Source organism: Rhinolophus ferrumequinum, chromosome 13 (assembly GCF_004115265.2).
Source record: "Rhinolophus ferrumequinum isolate MPI-CBG mRhiFer1 chromosome 13, mRhiFer1_v1.p, whole genome shotgun sequence".
NCBI classification, from domain to species: Eukaryota; Metazoa; Chordata; class Mammalia; order Chiroptera; family Rhinolophidae; genus Rhinolophus; species Rhinolophus ferrumequinum.
Genome location: NC_046296.1, coordinates 4,619,152 through 4,642,095, shown reverse-complemented (window position 1 = coordinate 4,642,095; position 22,944 = coordinate 4,619,152). Strand labels below are relative to the sequence as shown.

Here is a 22,944-nt window from a genome sequence, read left to right as displayed (position 1 = left end):
GGAGTTGGTGGCAGGGAGGCCGAGTTCAGCCAGATGCCTCCACCCTGCAAATGATACCTCCTCCACCAAGATTTCCAAACAGGCCTCACACCTGCAGCAAGTACGACACACGCCACGTACACAAAGATACACGTATGGAAAATTAAGAGGAACCGCTGTGCATGGCTTCTACTGAAAATAAGATGCTTATTCTACTGAAAAGAGCAAATTAGTTTTCAAAGGAGCCCTCTTGAAGAGTGAGACAGAATTTTGATTAAAGCTGCACCTGCAGTTTGAATACAGATGTCCCACCAAGATTTTGACCTTTTCTTATGGAACGTCCAACAAAAATCCCATACTTTTACAGAACCTTTTTTTCTTAATGGTCTTTCAATTAAAATATAGTTTGTGTAGGACTGCCACATAAAATACAAGGCACCCAGTGAAAGCTGAATTTCAGATAAACAATGACTAATATGTAAAATTAGGGATATATTCATACTAAAGAATGATACGTTGTTCCTGTATTTTTATTTGGTAAATCTAGCAACCTTAGGTGTGTGATTTTCTTATCCATCCAAGTTAAAAAAAAAAAAAGTATGGTGCCAAACACTGAAGGGACACTCCTGGAAGGTTTGTGGATGGACGACCCAAGGAAGACGAATGACTCCTGGCGACAATATCAGTATTAAATGATGTGCAGGTGACTTCTTGCTTGCAAGTTCTCTGTGTCTTCTGGGTTATCTGACAGCATCCCAGACGGTATGACACGTGAGAGAATTAATTACAGTTAATCACAGATCGCAAAGTTCGGGGACCTGGCAACTCATCGCAGGTTGCCAAAGCAATATTTAAAGAGCAGTGTAATACAACACACTTTATGATGGAGGAACAATCAGAAGTTAAAAGTAGAGGGCAGATAAAGCATCAGCTGAGTCTATTCCAAAGTCACAAACTTCAGGGTTAAAATCCTGCCTAAAATCCTGCAGTTTAAAGCTTCTGAATGAGTTGAAAGGGGTGGAAAGTGAGCCTACGTAACCACTTTCCCAGTGAAACAGAACTTGTTTGTATCTCCAGAACTGCTACACCCGCCAGCTAATTTAGGATCCTAAAGTGGCCATATAAAGAAATGACAATTTCTATAAAAAGAAAGGTAGGGAATTGCCTTGCAGTGCAGGTATAGAGAGTGCCAACACCAAGGGTCTTTAGTGAATCCTAGGTAACCAAGTTCCACTGTGCAAACCTGCCTTCTGTAGCATTTGGACAATAGAACATTGAAAGCTGTTATTTTAGTTCAACAGGACAGGTTTGATAACAATGCTGCAGTTAATAGAGACCCACCCCACAACCTTTGGGGTGTTTTGCTGAAGCAAAGTGGTATCTGCAAACTTAGAGTCCCACCCCCCATGTTTGGTGTTACTGTTGCCAGTTTTATTCTCATAATACAAAAAAGTCAGAAAATTCCTTTGGGAAGCAAATCATCTCCTTTGGACCTTATTATTCAGCCCTTCCTACTGCACTGGATGCAGCTTACCGGTCTGAGAACAGGTAGGAAGGACGGACAGATGAGGTTGTCTACACACACCAGATTTCTCACTCTAGCCCTCTTTGGACAGGTGACCCCACCCCTCGGAAATGCGGAAATGTGACTGTCGAAGAGCAGAGAGCACCTGAAGACCTGCATTTCCTTCAGGATCTCTGTCTGTACCAGAGTTTCAGCATGAACACCTCCCACAGATGATCTTCACCAGAAAGCGCAGAGATACGGACACCGATGGGGAAGCCTTGCATGAAGCATGAAAAGGGGGAAGGTTAAGACGTAGACATGTTAAACACCAACTAAGGAATGGCAATGGTGTTGGAACAGAGTCTACAATAGCTATTGAACACCTATCACAGAAATCAAGAGAACTCGATGACAGCGTGCTCACTCTTCCTTTCCTCAAGAAGTTAAGGCAGGGGATTAGGCCAGTGGAGGGAGGGCCATAGGCTTAGGGACAACCCACAGGGTGCTTTGACACAGTTGTGGTACAGCTCAGGGGCCAACACCTTGGAGGAAAAAGAAAGGCCTGTCACGTCCTGGTCTCTCCTCATGGACAAGGTGACCTTTTAGAGGGCATGGGGTTCTCAGTGGAGCTGAGATGGAGGAGGGCATTTCAGAAGAAGGCAGCTACTGACTAAGTCTTGAAGACGTAAGTCCTGGGAGTTGTTGCAAACATGAAGGCTCATTGAGGGCCCCACCCACACAGCTCCTGGGAGTGGCCTGGACATATGCTCCGCCCCCTCGACCCTCCAAAGTCTGGGACTCACACTCTAGAAACTGCAATGAGCCTTTCTTTCCCAAAGAGCCCCAGCCCCAAGTCAATGAAAGGGTAAGTTGGATTTCCCCTCACTGGTGGCCTGATTCTTGTGTGAACTGCTATTTAGCGTGTCACCCAATCTGAACAAGTGTCCTTTAAACCCACCCAATCTGCCTGCCTAAAGGTGAGATTCCTTCATAAGAAGAGCTTTTTATTCCATAGTTAGAAATAAAAGGCCTCCATTGAAAGTGTTTCCTTGAATTAACACTGACTGACACACAAATTCAAAATTAGTTATAATTAGGTTGGCCACACAATTTATGGTTTAAACCAGGTTACTTGGTTTTGCTACCATCACCACCATCCATCTCCAAAATTCTTCTTATCTTACAAAACTGAAACTCTACATCCATTAAGCACTAAGTCCCCGTGCCCCGCACCCCCAGCCCCTGGCAACCCCCATTCTACTTCTGTGTCTGAATTTAACTACCCTAAGTACTTCATATAAGTGGAATCATACAGTATTTATCATTTTGTGACTGGCTTATTTCACTTTGCATAATGTCCTCAAAGTACAGTATGTAGCACATGTCAGGATTTCTTTCCTTTTTAAGGCTGAATAATATCCCACTGTATGTATAAAACATACTTTGTTTATCCATTCACCCATTGATGGACACGTGGGATCCTTCTACCTCTTGGCTGTTGTGAATAATACTCCTATGAACACGAGTGTGCAAATCTCCCTTTGAGACCCTGCTTTCAATTCTTTGGGGTATATATCCCAAACTGGAATTGCAGGATCATATGGTAATTCTATCTTTAGTCTTTTGAGGAACTGCCATACGGTTTTCCACAGCGTCTGCACCATTTTACATTCCCACCAACAGTGCACAAAGGTTCCAGTTTCTCCACATGGCTCGATTGTAGCCATCCTAATTAATGAGTGCCAGGTGACATCTCATTGTGGTTTAAACCAGGACACTTCAGAGTGAAGCAGGCATTACGCATAACTACACTGGGGCACTGCATACATTGGGGTGCATGGTGACTACGGCTACAATCAGCCCGGGGACTCGCACGGGACATGCTGCTCCTGTGGCCTCTGACCAACCGCGGTTGGGACACAGAGAAGCCTGGAGTGCACGGCTTTGGAGAAGAGCCACGTAACAGTCTTCTGAGGGGCCAGGTCCCACCTGTCATCTTCCCAGCTTCCTCTCTGCTTGTGCTCTCCGAGTTGCTCACTAACGTCAAGATGGAAGAAAATTTCACAGACTGTCTCCAGGTAACTAAGGAGGTGACAGTTTTGGAAGCTCAAAGAGACTCTGTGGAGACAGGATTTTACACAAGTGGGAGTCTCGTGTAATTAAAATAACTTTGAATTAAAATTGCCACTTAGAAGATAAAAGTAATTGCTTTTCTCTGATAATATTTACTACCGCTGACATTGTATCACTTATTAATTACTGTTGGAGAAAAGTTGCCAGCCGACCCTAGCTTGGAATGTAAGGGTAAGGGGGAAGGAGGGAACAGGGTGTTTTGACTTTACCCTTTGTTACTCATCAAGGGTAACAGCTGATATTCAAGTTCTTTTCTTTATTTCTCTCTTTTTTTTTTTTGTACAACTGTACTATTAGGTTGGTGCAAAAGTCATTGCGGTTTAAAAGGTTAAAAATAACTGCAAAAACCGCAATAACTTTTGCACCAACCTAATCAAAGCGTGTAGTTTTGTAGTCAGCTTTTGTTTCACGTAGCTCTTTCGCAAAACTAGTCTCCTAAGGCCTGACAAAGGCTTCCAGGTGGATAGAGCGAGTATTATTATCTCCACTGAACAGATGAAAAGGACTCAGAGAGAGCAGGTCGGCCAGGAAGTGTTGAGGCTGACGTGCCAGGCACTGCACTAGGTGCCAAGATGTGACAGTCACAAGATGCAGCTGGTCTTCCCCGGGAAGGCGGGAAGTGAAGCAGCTCATTACAGCAGCGCTGAGTGGCAGCATGTGGAGGGTGCCATGGGAGCGGATGGCAAAGGGAGGCAGGCCTGATGGGACCCAGGCTGTTTAAGCTGTCACCTGCAGGATGGGCAGGAGTGGGCCAGGAGGTGAAGGGGGAAAGGAGGGATAGCGTGGGTGCAGGTGTGGGGGGAGAACGGAAGCGTCTGTGCCTGGACTCACAAAATGAGCCTGTGACAGAGCCAGGGCTTGGTGAGGACATGAGGTGTCACGGTGGTTGAGCCCCTACTGTCACAGACCTTCTGATATACAGAGACAGTCTGTGTGGCCTCCGCTACCCTGGGGCTTTACTTCTCTTGGCCGAGGCCAAGGAAATGGGTGACGGATGACGGTGCCCAAAGGAACAATATGTGGGAAGGGTTCACAATTTACAGGCCCATGGGGTACAGAGTTGCTGTAGAGACGTGAGCACAATTTGGCCTTGATTTTGAAATGTTAGTGAATAGCTAATATTTCTCCAGCCAGCTGGAAGGAAAGAAAACCTTTGAGAAATATAAGTCTTAGGAAATAACGTTGGCTTGGCTCCCTTTCTTCATCATATAAATGTATCTAACATGACCACAGCACTTTTCAAGTTTTTTGTCATCTTCTATTGCAAGTGCAGAACATAGCGGGGGGCGGGGGGTTGGAAGCACCAGAACTACTTTCTTGGAGAGAACAGCACTAGATGAGGAAGGTTCTACCAAGCCAGTCCCCAGCAGAATCCTTCATGGGGCCACGTTCCTTTGAGTTACGTTTGAATGTGGAGTGAACCAAGAATGCCCGCTGATTAAAGGTGACTATGCTTTGACGTGCAGGGGAGAGCAGCCCTGGGCCCCGTGTGCAGGGCTTACAGCTTCTGCTGTGTGAGCGCACGGCAGGGCTGCATTTTGTCCTGTTTTAAGGGGATGCAGTGGGATGCAGCAAGGATGAGGCCCTTGGGCCACCACACAACGAACAGCGTGCCTTCGCCACCAGCTTGGTCTGCCAGGCCCTCCCTGCCCAGGGCCACACTGCCACCTGGAAACCTGGGCCCCAACCAGCTCAAGCTTGTGATCAACCTTAGGCAAGTGATTCCATCACTCCAGGCTTCAGCTCTCCCACATATAAAATGGGGACCATGGCACCTACTCCCCGGTGCTGCCGTGGCATTAGAGAGTGACACCAAGTCCTCTCCGTGGACCCAGTGCAGCAGGCGCTACTCTGACAGGCAGAGGGAAGAGAGGCTCTGAAGACTATGTGCCAAGGTCAGAGAGGGTGGGTTAGCATCCAGCTTTGTGTTCGGAGTCCAAGAGCGAAGGCCATGCCGGCTGTCCTTTTAGAATTACATTAAATAGCTCAGTGGCTGGGGCAGTGACTCAAAGAAAATAGGGACCTCCTTCACATCCTCCCTCAGAAAACGAACCAATACCCCAGTTCTGTGCCTGCGTAGCGCTCAAGGTTGGACATACTCACACACATTCTTTTCCTTCTCTGCTCCCAGCACCAGCACTCGGCCTGCTGCACAGGGGTTACTGTGTCCATGGCCTAGGGTGACTCTCTGAGTCACTGGCCAGGAGGAGGGCAAATGGGGCCTCACGAGGCTGAGTGGAGAGCTGCGGGCCTTCAGGCTCTTGGCCTGGGCTGGGCGGCCTGAGGTCCCATCCATTAGCCTGACCGTGGCCTGCAGGCAGGCAGACCAGGTCTGTGAAATGGAAACAGGGGCCGTGAACTATTCCTCCACAAGTAGTTGGTTTGATTTCAACACTTAACCTAAGTGACCTATAATTAATTAAGAAACACTGACATACTGAGCACTGCCTCTCAGGATGAGGGGAACAAGAGAGCTCAAACCCAAAGCTGGAGAATTTCAGAGAGAGGAAGGGAAGCTGAGAAATCTGCTCCGAATTGGCAGCTCGGTGGTTGTCCTCCATGACAGGGATGCAGATGGCCGGGCTCTGATGCTGGCTGGTGAGGGCAGAGGTGGGCACTGCATCCTGCAGGCTACCGGGGCACATGGTGTGGCAGCTGGCCCGCCAGCCACTTGCCTGAGAGCCAGCACAGGGAAAGGAGTTGGATGGAGTCGGGAAGGTCAGGCTGCTCCAGCTGACGGGGAGCACATTAACCTTTCAACAGCAGCGGGGAGCTTCTCGGGCTGCAGAACAGTCAGCAAAGGCCAGCTGGCCAGCTCGGCCAATGCTGGCCCAAGGCTGCCCCTGGGAGGCCAACTGGGCAGTGGAGGGGAGGCAGGAGGGGCAGGCCCTGCGCCCAGAGTCAGCAGCTGGAGGGGCCCCTCGTTCCAGCTGGCTCTGGGAATCTGAAGAGTGAAATGGCCTGGGTGGAATTGTCTGGTAGGAATTTCCTGGGGGAGGGGGGATGGAGGGGATAGGAGTGGTGGGTGGTGCTGGCCTGAAAGGCTCTTAAAGCAGAGAAAGGCTCCAGGGCTTCGGTTTTCCCCACTAAATGGAGATTTAAGAAACCCAAGCAAAAAACAATGGTGCGTCACAATTTAAATAAACTTCATCAAAAGCAGCTAAGTAGTTGGGTTGTAAGCAAAACAAAGCAAAAAAACCAAACCGAATCTATCCACTAGTCACCCAGCCAGCCACCGCAAATGTTTCTCCAGCTGGCCCGCCACTTAAGCACAGACACGAGTGATACAGCCTATGACAATGGCATCAGTGTGTTGAGAAGTTTACATGTGTGTTAAAAATGCATCTTTTTTGAATTTTCTTTTTTTTCCCCCCTTGTAAAATAAATATATGATTTCTTGCCGTTGGGTTTCTTTTATGTTCACTCCAGTTTCCCAGAAGGGATCAGTGAGAATGGTGACCACATATGCAAAATTTGAAATATGGGGAGGGAGAGACTATAGATTATCTTCATTTGTAACTGGTTTAAACATTTTAATAGAGCTGACCACTAATTAATCAATGGCATATTTGGTGAAGAACAAGTGCTTAATTCAATCTAAGTAGTTATTCAAGAAGGTACAGGTGTAATTCTACTTCAAAACTGTGTATTTTTGGGGTGGCCAGTTGGCTCAGTTGGTTAGAACGCAGTGCTCATAACTCCAAGGTCGCTGGTTCAATTCCCACATGGGCCAGTGAGCTGTGCCCTCCACAAGTAGATTGAAAACAGCGACTTGACTTGGGGCTGATGGGTCCTGGAAAAACACACTGTTCCCCAATATTCCCCAATAAAAATTTTAAAAACTCCACAATTTTATATATGTACATATATGTGTGTATATATATATATACACACACACATATATATGCATATATATATATACATATATACTACTAGTATATACTACTAGCATATACTACATATATATATATATATATATACACTATATATATATATAATATATATATAGTAGACAGCAGTGACAAATATTGATACTATGTTAGTTACACAAGAGTTTTATTTCTCTTAATTCCAACTTTGAGATGTCTCATTTAAAAATGTTTTTGGCTGCATTAAAAATTAAACGAATAACACACATTCGACACACAGTGTACCGTTCTCCTTGGTCTAGAAGTGACAGAGACACAGTGTTCAAAAGGAGTATGATACAGTGGTGAAGACTTTCAATAGAAGTAACTCAGAGTTCTTTTATTTATATTTTACCACCACCAACTTTGTCAACTCAGAGAATGAATCCAGAACACGGGAGCACTGTGTGGACGGCAGTGGGTCAAAGCTAGTCATTTAAAGTATGGGCCTCCTTGCCATGTCACTGCTCTTATGGGGTGTCTGGTTCCCTCTGGCCCTTTTCCTGAGGTTGGTTAACTCTGGTGGTGTGGTTGATTAGCTCACAGGAACAGGGGAGGGCTGGTGGGTCCCCCCCGCCACAAGAGACCAGGGTCACCTGCCAGAGTCCTTCTCCACTAGCAGAGAAGGAAGAAAGGTACCTCCAGGCTAGAACGCTAGCACCTCTAACCCGTGACAGAGATAACTTCTTCCCACTCCAGACATGTAAGAAAGGGGATCATCCTGAAGAGTTTGGAATGTTAGTATGTGCAGAGATGTACATTAAACATTTTTTTTTATCATGGTAAAACATGTATAACATAAAATTGACCATTTTAACCATTTTCAAGTACACAGTGCAGTGGCATTAAGTACATTCACACCGTTGCGCAGCCGTCACCACTATTATCCTTTTTAAAGGAGATCAAACCCTTTTAAGTCTGACCCATCTCGAGTCACCCTGTTACTGAAGGCCCGTGGCCATGGTGGGCTTTGACTCAAAGGGTTAGAACTTACTTTTGCCCAGAGGCCCCTCCTTCTCTGTCCTCTCTGCCCAGCCTGCAGGCAGCAGATCCACACGAATCCTCGGGCATCCCCAAACCCACTAACCTGTCCTGAAGGGCAATTCTTGGCGTCATACAACTTATTTATTACTCAAAAGACGGTAACAGTTTCTTCCCGGCTGCACTGTTCTATTGTGTAAAATGCAAGTTTGGGACCTTTTAAAGTGTGTTATTTACCTGATAGAATTTAATGGCTTCTCTGGAGCTATTCAGTTTTATTGGGGAAATTAGTGCTAGGGGGGCTTTTTCAAAGCTGATTTTTTAGACCTGATAGCCTGCATTTGCTCATGCTGTTAATGCAGTCGATTAAGCTAACAGCCACCAAAGGGCCATGGCGAGGAACACTTATGTGGCCTCTCCAGGAGGGTGAGGCCGAGGTGTCCACTTCTGTGAATACAGATGGGACTCCCCGGCCCCGTGGGAGAGGAGAGTGCAACCACTGGCTCAGTGTTTTTTCTGTCTTTTCACAGCCCTCAAACAAATCTCTACCAGTGATCCCCCATGTTATCTGAGAATTCTGGTTTGCTTTTAAAAATAATAAGAGTTCTCTACTTTGAACTAACAAAATGAGAACAATTATTTGGCCATCAGCTGGACAAGGTGTCAGGAAATGCCCCGGATGACTTTTCCAAAAGAGTGAAATTGGGAGATGGTTTGGAAGAGAGGCTGCAGTCTCCTCGCAGGCGCATAGGACCCTCACCGAGGACCCGAAGACCCATGGGTGGGCTCGCGGGGGAGAGCAGGCTGGATTAGGACATATTACTAAGTAAGGATGGAAGAAGCAATGGTAAGGATTTGTTGATACTTATTTTTCTATAATGTTGATGTAAAAACTTGCCCCACACGATTAGTGATTCAGGGTTTCATGTGTGAAATCCATACCGATATTTTTCTTTTCTTGGTTTTTAAACTTCTTGGTAGAACTGAAAGGTACATAAATGTTAAATAACTATGGTGTATACCTAAAACTAATGTAACGTTGTATGTTAGCTGTATTTTAATAAAAATCTTTTCTAAAAAAAGAGTATCTCATGTTATCCTTCTGAGGGGCTTTTCTATGTGGTGCAACAGAGTGCTATTGTATGGATAGATCAACAAAGCTCTTTTTCTTCTTGTCACCTCATATAATCTGTCCATGAACCTAACAATGGGGGGTACTCTCATCATCCTGTTGATGCAACTGAGAAAGTTCAGACTCAGATGGGTTAATACTTTGCCCAAAGCAAATTCCAGCCCAAGTTTAAGGATTCAAAATCCCCTGCTTGCTTCATGATGTCTTGTATTGTGTTTCCCCGAAAAGAAGACCTAGCCGGACCATCAGCTCTAATGCGTCTTTTGCAGCAAAAATTAATATAAGACCCGCTCTTATATAATATAACATAACATAAGACCTGGTCTTATATATTATAATGTAAGACCGGGTCTTATATTATTTTTTGCTCCAATAGAATCATTAGAGCTGATTGTCCGGCTAGGTCTTATTTTCAGGGAAACACGGTGAAAGAAAGGGAGATTAGGGAAAGCCAGTCTGGAGTGTGGTATTTTTTCCCTCCTTATCAGGAGAGCAGAGATGACTGGAATAATTGGAATTCCTGGTCTGGCTTATTGGAAAGGCACTTGGTAAGTCATTACAGAGCAGTCATTTTGTATACAGCGCTACCTAAAAGTCAAGATGTGATTCCCGGTTGCCAGTCTGTTGTTGAGACCATAAATTCAAAAAGGAAACCGAGGGCAGACGCACGCCTGTGTCAGCAATTACACGAGACGCTGGTGGAACAGCTGTGGGAGTCGGGTAAGGTTTCCGTGGAAGGTGAGGCCTGATCCACATTTGGAGGGAGCATGTTGGCACTAACGGTGACCCCCCCTAACCCCAATTGGCCTTGGCAGCTGTCCAGAGCTGCCTCCCAGACACCTTTGCTCATGACGCCCACACCTGGAGTCAGGAAGGGCCTGCTGTCTCACCTCTGCAGCCTTGCCTTATCAGGCCAATCGTTCTGCAGAGAAGGCCGGCTCTTCCCTTCTCCGTCCCGGGTCACTTGATGCGACCCATCCTTCATGTGCCACTTCAAACGCCTCGTCCCTGCTCTCTCTGTGCTCTGACAGTACTTCAGTGTTTCACCTGCACCCCCGCCAGTGACATTTACTATTTCTTCATCACTTGATGGGGTGGGGGGTGTTCCTGAAGCAGGACGTTGCTGACATTGACTAGAGTCAGACCACTCTGGGCTTCGTGGTCGGAAGGCTCTGGATAAGTTATGCATCTCTGGAAACTTGGCTTCACTAGGATGTTAGGGAGGGTATTTGGAAAAGGAAATGAAATCAAACGTCATTGAAAACATCTCTTTAAGGCCCTAATGTTGAATTCCTCCGTTTTAGCTGAGATGGTACTTGTAAGGATTAAATAAAGTAACGTACGAGGTCTGACAAGTTCGTGAACTCATCCTAGAAAAAGTGCTACATACCTCATTGCTGAATGTCATTATGGTCACCTTCTAAGTACTCCCCATGGGAAGCTGTGCACCAACGCCAGCGCCTAGTCCACCCTTCAAAGCAATGTTGGAACTCTTTTTCTGGAATGGCCATTAGAGTTGTCATTCTACTACCCTCGACGTCCTGAATGTCATCGAAATGTCTTCCTTTCAATATTTCCTTTATCCTCAGGTAAAGAAAGAAGTCATTGGGGGCCAGATCAGGTGAGTAGGGAGGGTGTTCCAAAACAGTTTTTTGTTTACTGGCTAAAAACTCCCTCACAGACAATGCTGTGTGAGCTGGTGCATTGTCGTGATGCAAGAGCCATGAATTGGTGGTGAAAAGTTCAGGTCGTTTTCATCTTTTTCACGTAGCCATTTTCAGCACTTCCAAATAGTAAACTTGGTTAACTGTCCAGTTGTTACAAATTCATAATGAGTAATCCCTCTGATATCAAAAAAGGTTAGCAATACCGTTGTAACAATTTCGCGAACTTAACTTCGTATGTGAAATGCTCAGCGTAGTCCCTACACATGACAGCTGTGCTCATGACACCAAGGATGAGGTTCGCGTATGTCAACAGTGAACGTACCCAGTGGTTACGGGGTCCCCGGTAATGAACTTTTGGGTCTTCCATAGAGACCAGCACAATGCCTTTCCCAGTGTAGGAGCTCAGAACTGTAATGTGCATCAATGGAATGAAGGGAAAAAAGAAGCATTAATAATTGGTGGAGATAAGATAGATGAAGGAGTATTTTAAGTGTGAAACACTGAGTGAGGGAGGGAGGAGACCGAGGTCCTGGGCTTCACGCCCTCTCCCTTCAGGAAAGCTCTCCACAGCACCACCCAATTGTCTTTTGGCTACCGATTTCTAATTTAATTCCACTCTAATTTAATTGCACTGGGTCATTTCAATCTTTTGAAGTTTTTTTCTTGAGACTTTCTTGCCTACTTTTGGAGTGATTTTTAAAAATCATTCCATTCGCCCCCTCTGTACCTGTGTGGCCATTAATAGAGTTTCTCAATTCTATAGCCTCTTATAGGTGTGGACACCTGCTTGAAACCCTTAGTGATGAGCCCCTGACCATCCAACTCTGCCTCCTGAGGTGGTCGGCTGCAGGGGCAGACAGCTACAGTTTCTGAAAAGTCCAAAGTTGCCATTCTTTAACCACAAAACATTGGTCCTAGCTCCTTTGTTCATGTTCTCTTTCATTCATCAAATAACTTATTGTGTCTCCTAATTGCCAGGAACTGTGCTAGGTGATAGGGATAAAAAGATAACTAAGCCAGACGTGTTGTGATTATTGTAACTATTAGTGGAAAGAAAGAAAATTTTAGTGCAGACTGAGTAAACTCTTTGTTAAGATGTGGCCTGAGCCACCTTCTGCTGAGCCCTGCTTTGTGCTGTGTGATGAAGAGCAGGAGAATTACTATACACATGGTGAGTCAGAGGACCTGGACTCTAGTCCCAGCTCTGCCACTTGTTCCCTTGTGACCTTGGGTGAGTCACATCACCTTCTCAGGCTCAGTGTTTTTGTCTGTAAAACGGGTACTTCCCATCTACAGGGTGCTTGTGAGGATCATAAAATTAAGTCAATGTGACAGTGTTTCTAAACTTTAAAGCCCTTAACAAGGTTTTTATTTACACGGTGTACCAAAAGAAGTTCATTACAAAAAGCCCTTAGCAACGGCTGTGGGTCTCCAGGGTTGACACATATCCTCCAGGGTGCCTCCTGGGCATCTTCCAAGTTGGAAATTTAGAACTTTCTCTAAAAGTACTCCCCACCTTGCTATGGGGCCATTTCCAGTCCTGCTTCCAAAGACAGATCAAACTCCCAGGGAGGTAAAAAAAGCCCCTTCATTGTAGGCTATTCCTCACTTAGTTAATTTCATTACATTCTCCCTAATGGGAAGAGGAGATTTGATAGATGACATTTATTTGAGAAAGTACAAAATTGAGAGCAGCAAATGCATGAGGCTGAAAAGGTCTTTCTCTTTCCACAACAAGCCCCACTTCGATGGGGAAGTGCCGAGCAAAGGTGAAGGGCCGCTTCTGCTCACCCTTGCACGCCTGCTGCAGTACAGCGCTGGGCGGTGCTCACAGGACGCGCCCAATAAATACTGGTGGCATAAATGAATAAATCAATGGCAGCTGTTTGGATTTCAATATAAATGGATCCAGGACTGAGATATTGCCAGATGGGCTGACAGGGTACAGTCTAGCGATGCATCACCAAGGCTATAAAAATGTAGCCATTTCTGGAATCACAGGCTGACATTTCAGAAGGTGATTACATGCACAATTTAACGACACGGCCATCCGTGCCCTCCGAGTGCCATCGCTTCAACAACTGTTTTCATGTTGGCTTTCTTGTTCCTTCTCTGTTTTTAAGTCGAGCACAATTTTTTCCCCCCAGCTCCTCACATTTCTAGCTGAATGTGATTTTTTTCACATGAAATTAGGCGCCATTTTTATAAAACCTAAGTTACTGCCGACGATGCTTGAGGTTTCACAGCAAATAGGGACGCCTGGTCGGCAGCCTCACAGCACCGCTGCTCGCTCTGCAGTGGCAACGTCGCTCCAAGACAGATGGAAGCGGTCCAAGGGATGATTAACTTCTGGGTCCTCTCAGTGTCCTCACGCGCGACTTGCCCTAGATTTTAAGATTGACCTCCAGCTTCTCTGCAAATGCATAGTTGCTGGGCCTGATAAATCACATGGATCCTTCTTTTGATCACAGTTATCTACTATTTACTACTCAGGAAGGGAAGTTAATCATACCCAGGGGCACTTCATATGCTGCACACACGCCCTCCCTCCTCCCCCAGCACTTCACACACATGACCAGCTACTCTGTGGCATTCTCACTGCTGCGTCCACACCAGATACACTTTTAAAAGTGACCCTCAGGCCCATCTATCCCTGTTGTCTTCTGCCTTTGTCTACCTCACCCTACACAATCATCCATAAGAAGAAAAGACACTTGATTTATAGATGATACATTACAAAATCGTACACCTGAAACCTATGTAAGTTTACTAACAACTGTCACCCCGATGAACTTTAATTAAAAAAAAAAAGACACTTGAGCGGCACATTCTAAGGAGTAAGTAGGAAGGATGGTGTCTCTTTGCAAACTGAGGGTTTTTTTGGTAATTGGCTTGTTTACCTTATTGGGAATTTTGCCCCCTTTCCCTGCTCTGGTGTCCTGATGTTTGCTCATTATTTGGGGCAATCAGTGGGCCTCTGGTAAGCCAGGTGACGCTCAATGGCATCAAATAGACAGATGAAAAACTCGGCAGTCAGCAGAACAAAAGAACAAAAACAGTGCCATCCCACCTACAAAAGACGCTTCCTGTCACTGCAGAGGATTGGGGTGGGGGTGGGGGAACACAAGTGAGCTGGGCTGAAGCAGATTTGTCACTGGGATCCCATGTGGAACCATGGACCCGGGCTGTTTGGCTGAATCATAAATTAAGCCCGTTGCTCAGGCAAAACCAAACCAGGCCAGAGGTTTTCTTTAAGGGTGACCACAGATGATTTTTAAATTAAGTAATGAACTACCATAGTTTTAATTGATCAGGGTTGGGTATTAATTACTGAGGACTCACTGAACTTAATGCATACATTCTTAACTGCCAGATACTGGGTTCCTGCCAGAGCGCCTATTTAAGCCAGGAAACCGGAGACATGAAAAGACAGATGAGATTGGCCTTCCGAAAACATCTGGATATTCTCTCCCCTCTGACACCCGACAGGGATGAGCTTTCTATGGCCCTTAGAAAAGAAAGGGAAATGCCACCCCTCTGCCTTACAACGAGTCTCATTAGGTCTGAGGGAGCCTTGGAAGGAGGCTGTCTTCTGGGGAGGCAGAGAACAACAGGCTTCCTCCACTGGAAACTTACATCCCCCCACAACCCCTAGTCACCCAAACTATTTCATCACCAAGTTGCACATCTTGAAACAAAACGGCTCCAACTCCCGTATGAAACATACTTGTGTTTACCAGGTACTCAAGGCTAAATGGAAGGGGGTCGGGCCCACCGCTGAGCCTCTGAGACAAGGAGCCTGTGCTGGCACGACTTGAGCCAACCTGGGCTACTCTGTTCAACTCCAGAACTGCAAAACTCAGGAAGCACCTGTGGGGGTCTGAAAGTGCTTTCTTTTTCTAGGACAAAAGTGAAAGTGCTGCCTACTCGTTGTGGAATTTTATATCCAGAGGTGATTCACAGACTGAAAAAAAAAATAGTTCAGGAAACCAGAATAGTTTGTGTAAGTGAATGTGTAATAGATGAATACCACCAGGCCAGAAATATTGGGGTTAGACCTCTACCTTAGGAGGGTCACCACCTGGGGGGAATTTTTTACTCAGTTCCATTCCCAACCCTGAGGTGCTTCCTCTGACAGACGGAACAGGAGTCAAGTTAGGCAGTGGTCTGAGCAGGAGTCATGTCGATCATTTTCTAGAAAATACTGGTTTATTCAATAGACTAGGTAAGGTGATAGAAACGGACTTCCGTCACTTGGTAAGTTAGCATTCTCTAATTTAAGAAACTAGAAAACATGAATCCAATCAATTCAGTAGGTGTTTTAAGCCCTTATTTTGAAGAAGAGTTTTAAATTGTATTTTCAAATGGTTACAGATGCTTCTTGCTAGGGAAATTACTCGTGTGGCCCTGAATGAGTGGAAAACATAGAAGAGAAAAAGCACAGAGACGGTAGCTTTGCACAACCGCACTGTTAGAAAGGCACATTCAACTCATTACTTTGAAGTGAGCCAAGACCCCCAATTTTGAACAGAAAACATTGTTAGATTTAAGGAGGAAATGCTCTATTACATTTGAAGACAGAGAAATTCGTAGGAAGAGTAATGGCAATGGGAAGTTTTTGTTTCTAGGGGATGGCCTTTTTTCTCACAGTACTCTGCACTGAGCAGTTAGATCACCAACAGGGGCTAAGACGCTAACTTCCCAGCTGATCAACTCTTGGGCTTGACCGGGGTTGGAAAGCATATCAGAAAAAAGTCAAAAGGAATAATGGTGCTCATCCTAAAATCCAGGCACAGTTTCTACCCAGGACAGGGTCAAACATCTTTGGGGTGAAGCCTCAGGATGTATTGGTTCTAGTTTCTGATTTGTGATTCTATTTTGCAACCAGGTCTTCAAAGGGAGTCCATACTTTCCTAAAATAGGTTTCTATTCATTCTACCAGAGGTCATAATGACATTTTATATCTACATAGGTAGCTTTATTGAAATATAACTTATACGCCATAAAGTTTACCCATTTTAAAGTGTTCAAGTCAATGACTTTTAGCGTATTTACAAGGTTGTGAAACCATCACCATAGTATAATTTTACATTTTCAATACTGCAAAAGAAACCTTGTAACCACTGGCAATTACATACTGAGGGCTTTCTCTTGCTTCTCAGTGCATTTTGTTGAAGGAATCACTTATTTAAGAAGTCAGAGGGAAAAAAAGAAATAGGTAGATGAAAGGAATTAATGTGTCAGACTTTAAATGTTTTGATCCAGTCTCTCCTCCTTCTACCAACAGACTCAGAAGCAGTACAGTTGTCAGCTTTTGTGAAAACCCCAGAAGGAATTCCAGAAGATCATGTGGCAGCCACTCTTAGAGCACACAAGCTTGTGTGGTTGTCATGGGGAAGGTTTTTCAATTGAAATAAAAAGACTCAGGCTCAGCCTGCCATCAGAGGACACGCTTTCCACCCCTGCACACAGATAATTTGCTTAAGTGACAGGTTTTACCTTGGAGAAGCTGAACTGAGCTAGTTGACAGTGTCAATTATTGCTCATTCCACAAACTAAAGAACTGGGAAAGAAAGGAGGGCAGTGACAGGTCGCTAGGTAACACTGAGGTGCTCACCAGCCAGCCAGGGGAATATTTCCAGCTGTTTCTGACACTGTAAGAACCTCACTTGTGGAGAGAAACAGCGACTTGGTCTTTACATCCTGATAATCCTTTAAGAAACACACACACACACACACACAAACACACACACACACCCAACCTTAGCAAATGAAAAAAAATAAAAAAACAACCAAAACAAAAAAGGGTCTGGTCTGTGCTAGAAAGTAACTTTCTCTATCCCTCTTCCACTTTCTTTACACAGCAAAGCGGGATGTGAAATACAACTTGAATGTTAGTTGATTAGGTTTATACATCTCATTCAATAATACCATCCCAAAAAACCAGCTGAAGCATCGAGTAAAAAGTCAGGAACGCAGGACCATGAATTGGGTGACATGCATAAAATGTTCCATGAGAGAATCTCATCAAAACACAGACAGCTCCCGGGGAAATGAGATGGAAAAAGTCTGAAGAAAACACCTCAAAATAAATGAAGTACTTATTGCTGAAAAATGAGTTTATATCTCAACCGATTCTAAAGTTCAGAATGTACTGTGCCATTCAGGCCTTTTCCTCTAGTTCCTTGTCTCTTGTTTCACTGCACAATGAGGACCTCGCCACACTTTTCACTTTCTGTGAAATACAACAAGGCAGTTTTTGCAGTAATAAACTCCACACGTGCGTGACAAATCCAAGCACACAAAAACGTTTAACACCCCAGTTCCCAGACACTTGAGGGACAAAATCCGATTATGAATTATATGCCACAATAAATAGGACTCAATGTTTCATAAAGCAATTTATAGTTCATAAAAATGACAGAACGTACCTGTCAGACAGAGCGTGGAGAGCCGTTCTCTGGGCTGCCTGCTGGAAGAAAGGGCAGAGATGTTTATTTAATATTCTGACTTTTAAATTATGTGCTCAATCAACACTTTAAAAAAAAAACACCCGTGTCACACACATTTTTGCAGTATGGCCAAATATTAAACTACTAGGAGTACAGTAAGACTCCTGTCATGCTATGAAAGGAACGTTCCTGAAGTTAACTAAAAATCCCTGCAGTGCCCACCTGCCACTAGGGGGCAAGCTTGGGGAGGCAGGAAGTACCGACAGGTGAGGTTGGACAGGTCTCAGGAGACCCAGTGAGAATTAGAGCTGTTTCAATTTTACTCCCTGAAATCACTTTACCATTGTTTTATTCTGCAGGGCAAAAAGATGTGTTTTGGTTCCTTTATAGTTTTTCTCCCAATGAAGGTGTAATTTTTGACCCAATTTTCAGATTTATTGAATAAAAGTCACCACAATTGGAAATTGGAACACTAACTGGAAAACGTGATAATATTATGAGATTAATGATTTATTTTAGGCTTAGTAATGATTTTGTGGCAATTTTTAAAAGAGTCTTTAGAGATTCATATTAACATATTTATGGATATCAATTTTATAATTTTTTGGGATTTGCTTTAAAATAATATATTTGGAGGGAAGAGAGAAAGGATAGGCATATCCGAATGAAACAAGATAGCTTTGGGTTGCTAACTGTTGGAACTAGGTGATGAGTGCACTGGGGATTATTATATTATTCTTGACATTTTCGTGTGTGTTTGAAATTTTCCATCAAACAAAAACTAAAAGAAAAAAGAAAATAAAAAGGCCTCCATTTCTCCATCAGATTCTTCCCATTTTGCACTCGCTTTCCTTTTGTCTGCCTAGTCTATTTTTTTGTCCATTTGCCTTCTACTGCCGAACACTCTGAGACTTTGGAAGGTAGAAGGCATGCTCTGTTCTGTTTCAGGAGTCATAAGTGGGAAAGGATCAAAGCATGGCCTGTAAGACCGAGGCTTACTCAGGGTGCACCAGGAAATAAGACATGCGTACGGTCCATTTTCACCTTGTACACTACACATGTCAAGTTCACTGTTTACCAGGGACACCAAAATGTTTCCCATGCTAGTCCTCACTACATTTGGATAGCAGACAAAACAGATAGAATCTTAAAATTAGGAAAAACATGACCCATCAGAAACATGTTCCCTCTTGCAGAAATGAAATCTACCCTTGGTGATAAATGTATGTCAGTCCAACAGTTTCTGAATTCCTACCACATGGAGACTGTTGCACCGGGCTCCAGAAAGGATAAAAACAAAGCAGAATGCTATGGAAGGCAGTGTGGAGATGCCTCAAAAAGTTACGAATAGAATTACCATATGACCCAGCAATCTCTCTCCTGGGTATCTACTCAAAAAAGTCTTTATCCATAAAGACTCGTGTGCTCCAATGGTCATTGCAGCTTTGTTTACAGTGGCCAAGACATGGAAACAACCAAAATGTCCTTCGATAGACGAATGGATAAAGAAGTTGTGGTATATATACACAATGGAATACTATTTGGCGGTAAGAAAAGATGAAATAGGACCATTTGTGACAACATGGATGGATCTTGAGAGTATAATGCTACGCGAAATAAGTCAGATAGAAAAAGTAGAGAACCATATGATTTCACTGATATGTGGTATATGAACCAAAAACTACAAAAGAACAAGACAAACAAATGAGAAACAAAAACTCATAGACACAGACAATAGTTTAGAGGTTACCAGAGGGATGGGGGAGGGGGTGGGAGATGAGGGTAAAGGGGATCAAATATATGGTGATGGAAGGAGAACTGACTCTGGGTGGTGAACACACAATGGGATTTATAGATGACGTAATACAGAATTGTACACCTAAAATCTATGTAACTTTACTAACAATTGTCACCCCAATAAACTTTAATTAAAAACAAAACAAAACAAACAAAGCAGAAGAAGCAGTCATTGTCTTGGACGAGCTCAATCCCCAGGCAGGAAGTCAGAACAGAGGTCCATGGATGGCTGGAAGACACTTGTGAAATAGCACTCAAATACGAAGATGAAGCTAGGACTGTGCCAGGAAGGTACAGATGCGAGTGGTAACTGATGGTGGGTAGGTCAACAGCAACTCAGACAGTAGTGTCTGGGACTGTGAGCTCAGCAAACATCCGCTGAGTGAACGTTAAAGAATGACTCCATTAGGGAATCCTGCCCGCTAAAATTTGAACAAAACTGTAAAGACAAGGAGGGATGAGGCCAGGGAGAAGAGGCATTGGTCGTACTGGACCAGAAGGCAGAGCAAGGGCTGTCTGAGCCTCTAGCAGTGGTTCTGAATTTGGGGGGCACCCCTTCTCCCCAACCCCAGGGTGTCTGGAATTGAGTAGGGGTGTTTCCGTGCATCACATTCACAAGGGGGAATCACTATTGGCAATTAGTGCCTGGGGCCAGGGATGCTAAAGCCTTTCAAAAATCAGACCTCCTTGTAGGAGGAATGGGCCCCTTAAAATGACGAGGGTGTTTCTGTGGAGAAACATGGCAGCAAAGTAGATCTGACAGAAGTGACACAGGGAACATTAATTTCTGGGCCTCGCAAAAGGAACGGAAACTGAATTAATAACAGGAACTTAGATAGTTTCCACAAGTGACATAACCACACTGATTTAGGAAAAGCCATAAAATCTGTTGAACTGGGCATGTGAAAGTCTTCCGTTCTGGGAGACGTTCTGCCACTCATTTATGTTATGGGCCCTGAGTCTGGCCCTCAGCCGATGTCTCAGCTTCCAAACTGCTCTTTCTGCCATGAACGGGATGATGAGGGAGCTAGTCTGCCAATGACCAGGCTACGGTGGACCATCTACGGGGTGACTGCTCCCTCCTTTTCCCCTGGATTCCAGTGAATTAAGGCCCCAGTGCCCTGGCATTCCAGTGTCACATAGTCAGTTCAAGAGAGGAAAGAAGAATACTTGCAGAGCTTTCTCTTGATGAGGACACCTGAGGCAGTAGAATGAGGGGAGGGCATGAGGTGAGAAGCCTGAGGAAGGCTTGGAGACCAGGAGACTCCTCCAACACCTCAGAGGACGGGCACTTCCTTCTCTCCTCTCACTCCTTTCTCTGTGCTCTCCCAGAGGGCCAGCCCAGGAGCACGCTCACCGTAAGCACCAAGCATGTGGCGGGGTGGCCATCATTGTTCCCACGTCTGTCTCCTAAAGGGTTCTCCTATCACTCAACAAAATGGCTTGGCTTTCACTTTTGGAAACCACACTTGAAAAGAAGATTCCTGACTCTGTTTGGCTAAATATACACAAAGTATTTGGAATTTCCCAAAGAAATGGTGGCGTGGGTTATTAGGACAGTCTCTTAACACCCTCTCAGCAGAGGCTTTGGACACAGACTCTTCCTGGAATAACCAAAATCATGACTGATGTGACTGAAAGTTCAACAGAAATCTCCAACATGGCATCTCAATTTTCCCGTGGCTAGGGCTGTCGGTATTTAAAAAGTCTGTTCCCTTTTTTCTCCCCTGCCTCCAAACATTCCCCGCTGACTTCTGTGATAATGAAACAGCGCTTGCTGATGTGAAGACTATAAGAAAATGGTTTCAAAAACAAAACAAACAAAAAAGAAACAGCTGCTCGACCATCACTGGAGTGGTGCATCCCAGGTGGGGTAATGGCATCAGACTGCTGTTGGCAGAGTCCTCTAAAGAAGCTGAGCTGGTAGCCGAGAGCAGGGCTGCTTTCCTTAGCACATGGACGTGATGTTGGGACCAAAAGGTCCTTTGGGCTTACACTTCGGGCATCCCACCAGTCACTAAACAATGACTTTCTGTGAGTCTCACCCTTTAATCTGTCCCCACGACATATGTTTCCGGACACTTAACACCGTGGCAACTCAGCACGATCGCCTGCCTACACCACAATTTTTAATGCCTGATTTTGATTATGCTATTTAATTTGCATTAAATAGCATATTAAAAAAACTTCACAGTGGACAACTCATCATCCATCAAGAAAGGAGATGAGAATATGTTAGATGTTTTGAATAATACCTTGAGGGAAAAAAGCTCTATGTCACTAAAGTTATATGTCATATACGAAAGCAAAAACCGCCCAATTTTTTTTTGTTTATTTACTGTCTCCTCTTTTAAATATATTTTGGCTTTTGGACACTTTTTTTTTTTTTTTTTACTGTTGGAAAATAATAAATAAATAAACACTGGAATTAAATCTCAGAGAAAAAATTACTGAGGTGACTCATAATTGAAGCCTGAAAAACAACTCATAGTAAACTAGATGAATTGCCCAATTTCCTTCTTTCAAGAGTTGTATGTTACAGCAACCATATTTCTCTCTTTCTAAATCATCATCCCCTCTAGTAGCTCTCCTCTCATCCAGTTCTCAACAAAATAGGTTGAGAGGGTTAAGCGAATGCTTCATTGATCTTTCCTGAGTTCATTACTCATTCATAAATGACTCTGAAGCGTAAGTCTATGAGACAAAACAAGTTTTCTGCCAGAAATAGTAATTTTCCAGGCTATCTTCAAGAGATAACATGTTTTCTCTGTCTTTATTGTAGCAAGCTAGTTCCTTGGGAACATAATCAGTAGACATTCAGGTTTCAAGGTATGCTAAAAAAATTACCAGTCACAATCTGTTACTGAAGGGCAATCAAAGAGGAAATTAAGTGCCCTTATTGTAATTGGGTCGAGAGCAGGACAACCCATTGCAGTGGGGAGAACAAAGGGAAGAGGCTGAAATTCAGAGGGGTGCCAGGATGATCCCTGTTCTTTCTCACTTGATAGAAACAGAACTAACAGGTGGACAGCTCCATAATTCAATCTGAAGTACCTATTCTGTGCAGGTAACAGGCTCGGCTTGGGTGACAACCAAAATAGACAGAGCCCCTCACCACATTGTACCTAGGGTCTAGAGGTGAGTCAGACATAAAAAGATAAACATGCACACACATTCAAGATTACAGGGGCTATGACTGAAGAGGAGAGGGTGCTATGAAACAGAATGTGAAGGTGACCTCACGTGGAGTGTGTGGTCGAAGAAGGCTCACTCAGTAAGGAGTAACATACCTAGCGGATGCCTGAGGGATAAAGAGCTATTGAATCAGAGAAATGGGAGGGGGCGGCAAAGAAAAGGCTCCAGACAGACCTACATCCTTGCTCAGTTC

The 22,944-nt window shown here is 44.4% G+C and overlaps 1 protein-coding gene across 6 annotated transcripts in view; it reads right to left on the bottom strand.

Annotated features, from left to right (window-relative positions):
- AFF3 (ALF transcription elongation factor 3) overlaps positions 1-22,944 on the bottom strand; it is a 538,469-nt gene that overhangs the window by 68,938 nt on the left and 446,587 nt on the right. For 5 of the 6 annotated variants that reach the window (XM_033124714.1, XM_033124718.1, XM_033124715.1 and 2 more), the window contains one exon: positions 17,739-17,779. In XM_033124714.1, coding sequence (XP_032980605.1) covers positions 17,739-17,779 — 41 coding nt within the window. The remainder of the gene's footprint in view (positions 1-17,738; positions 17,780-22,944) is intronic. The other variant, XM_033124716.1, reaches the window with a different exon arrangement.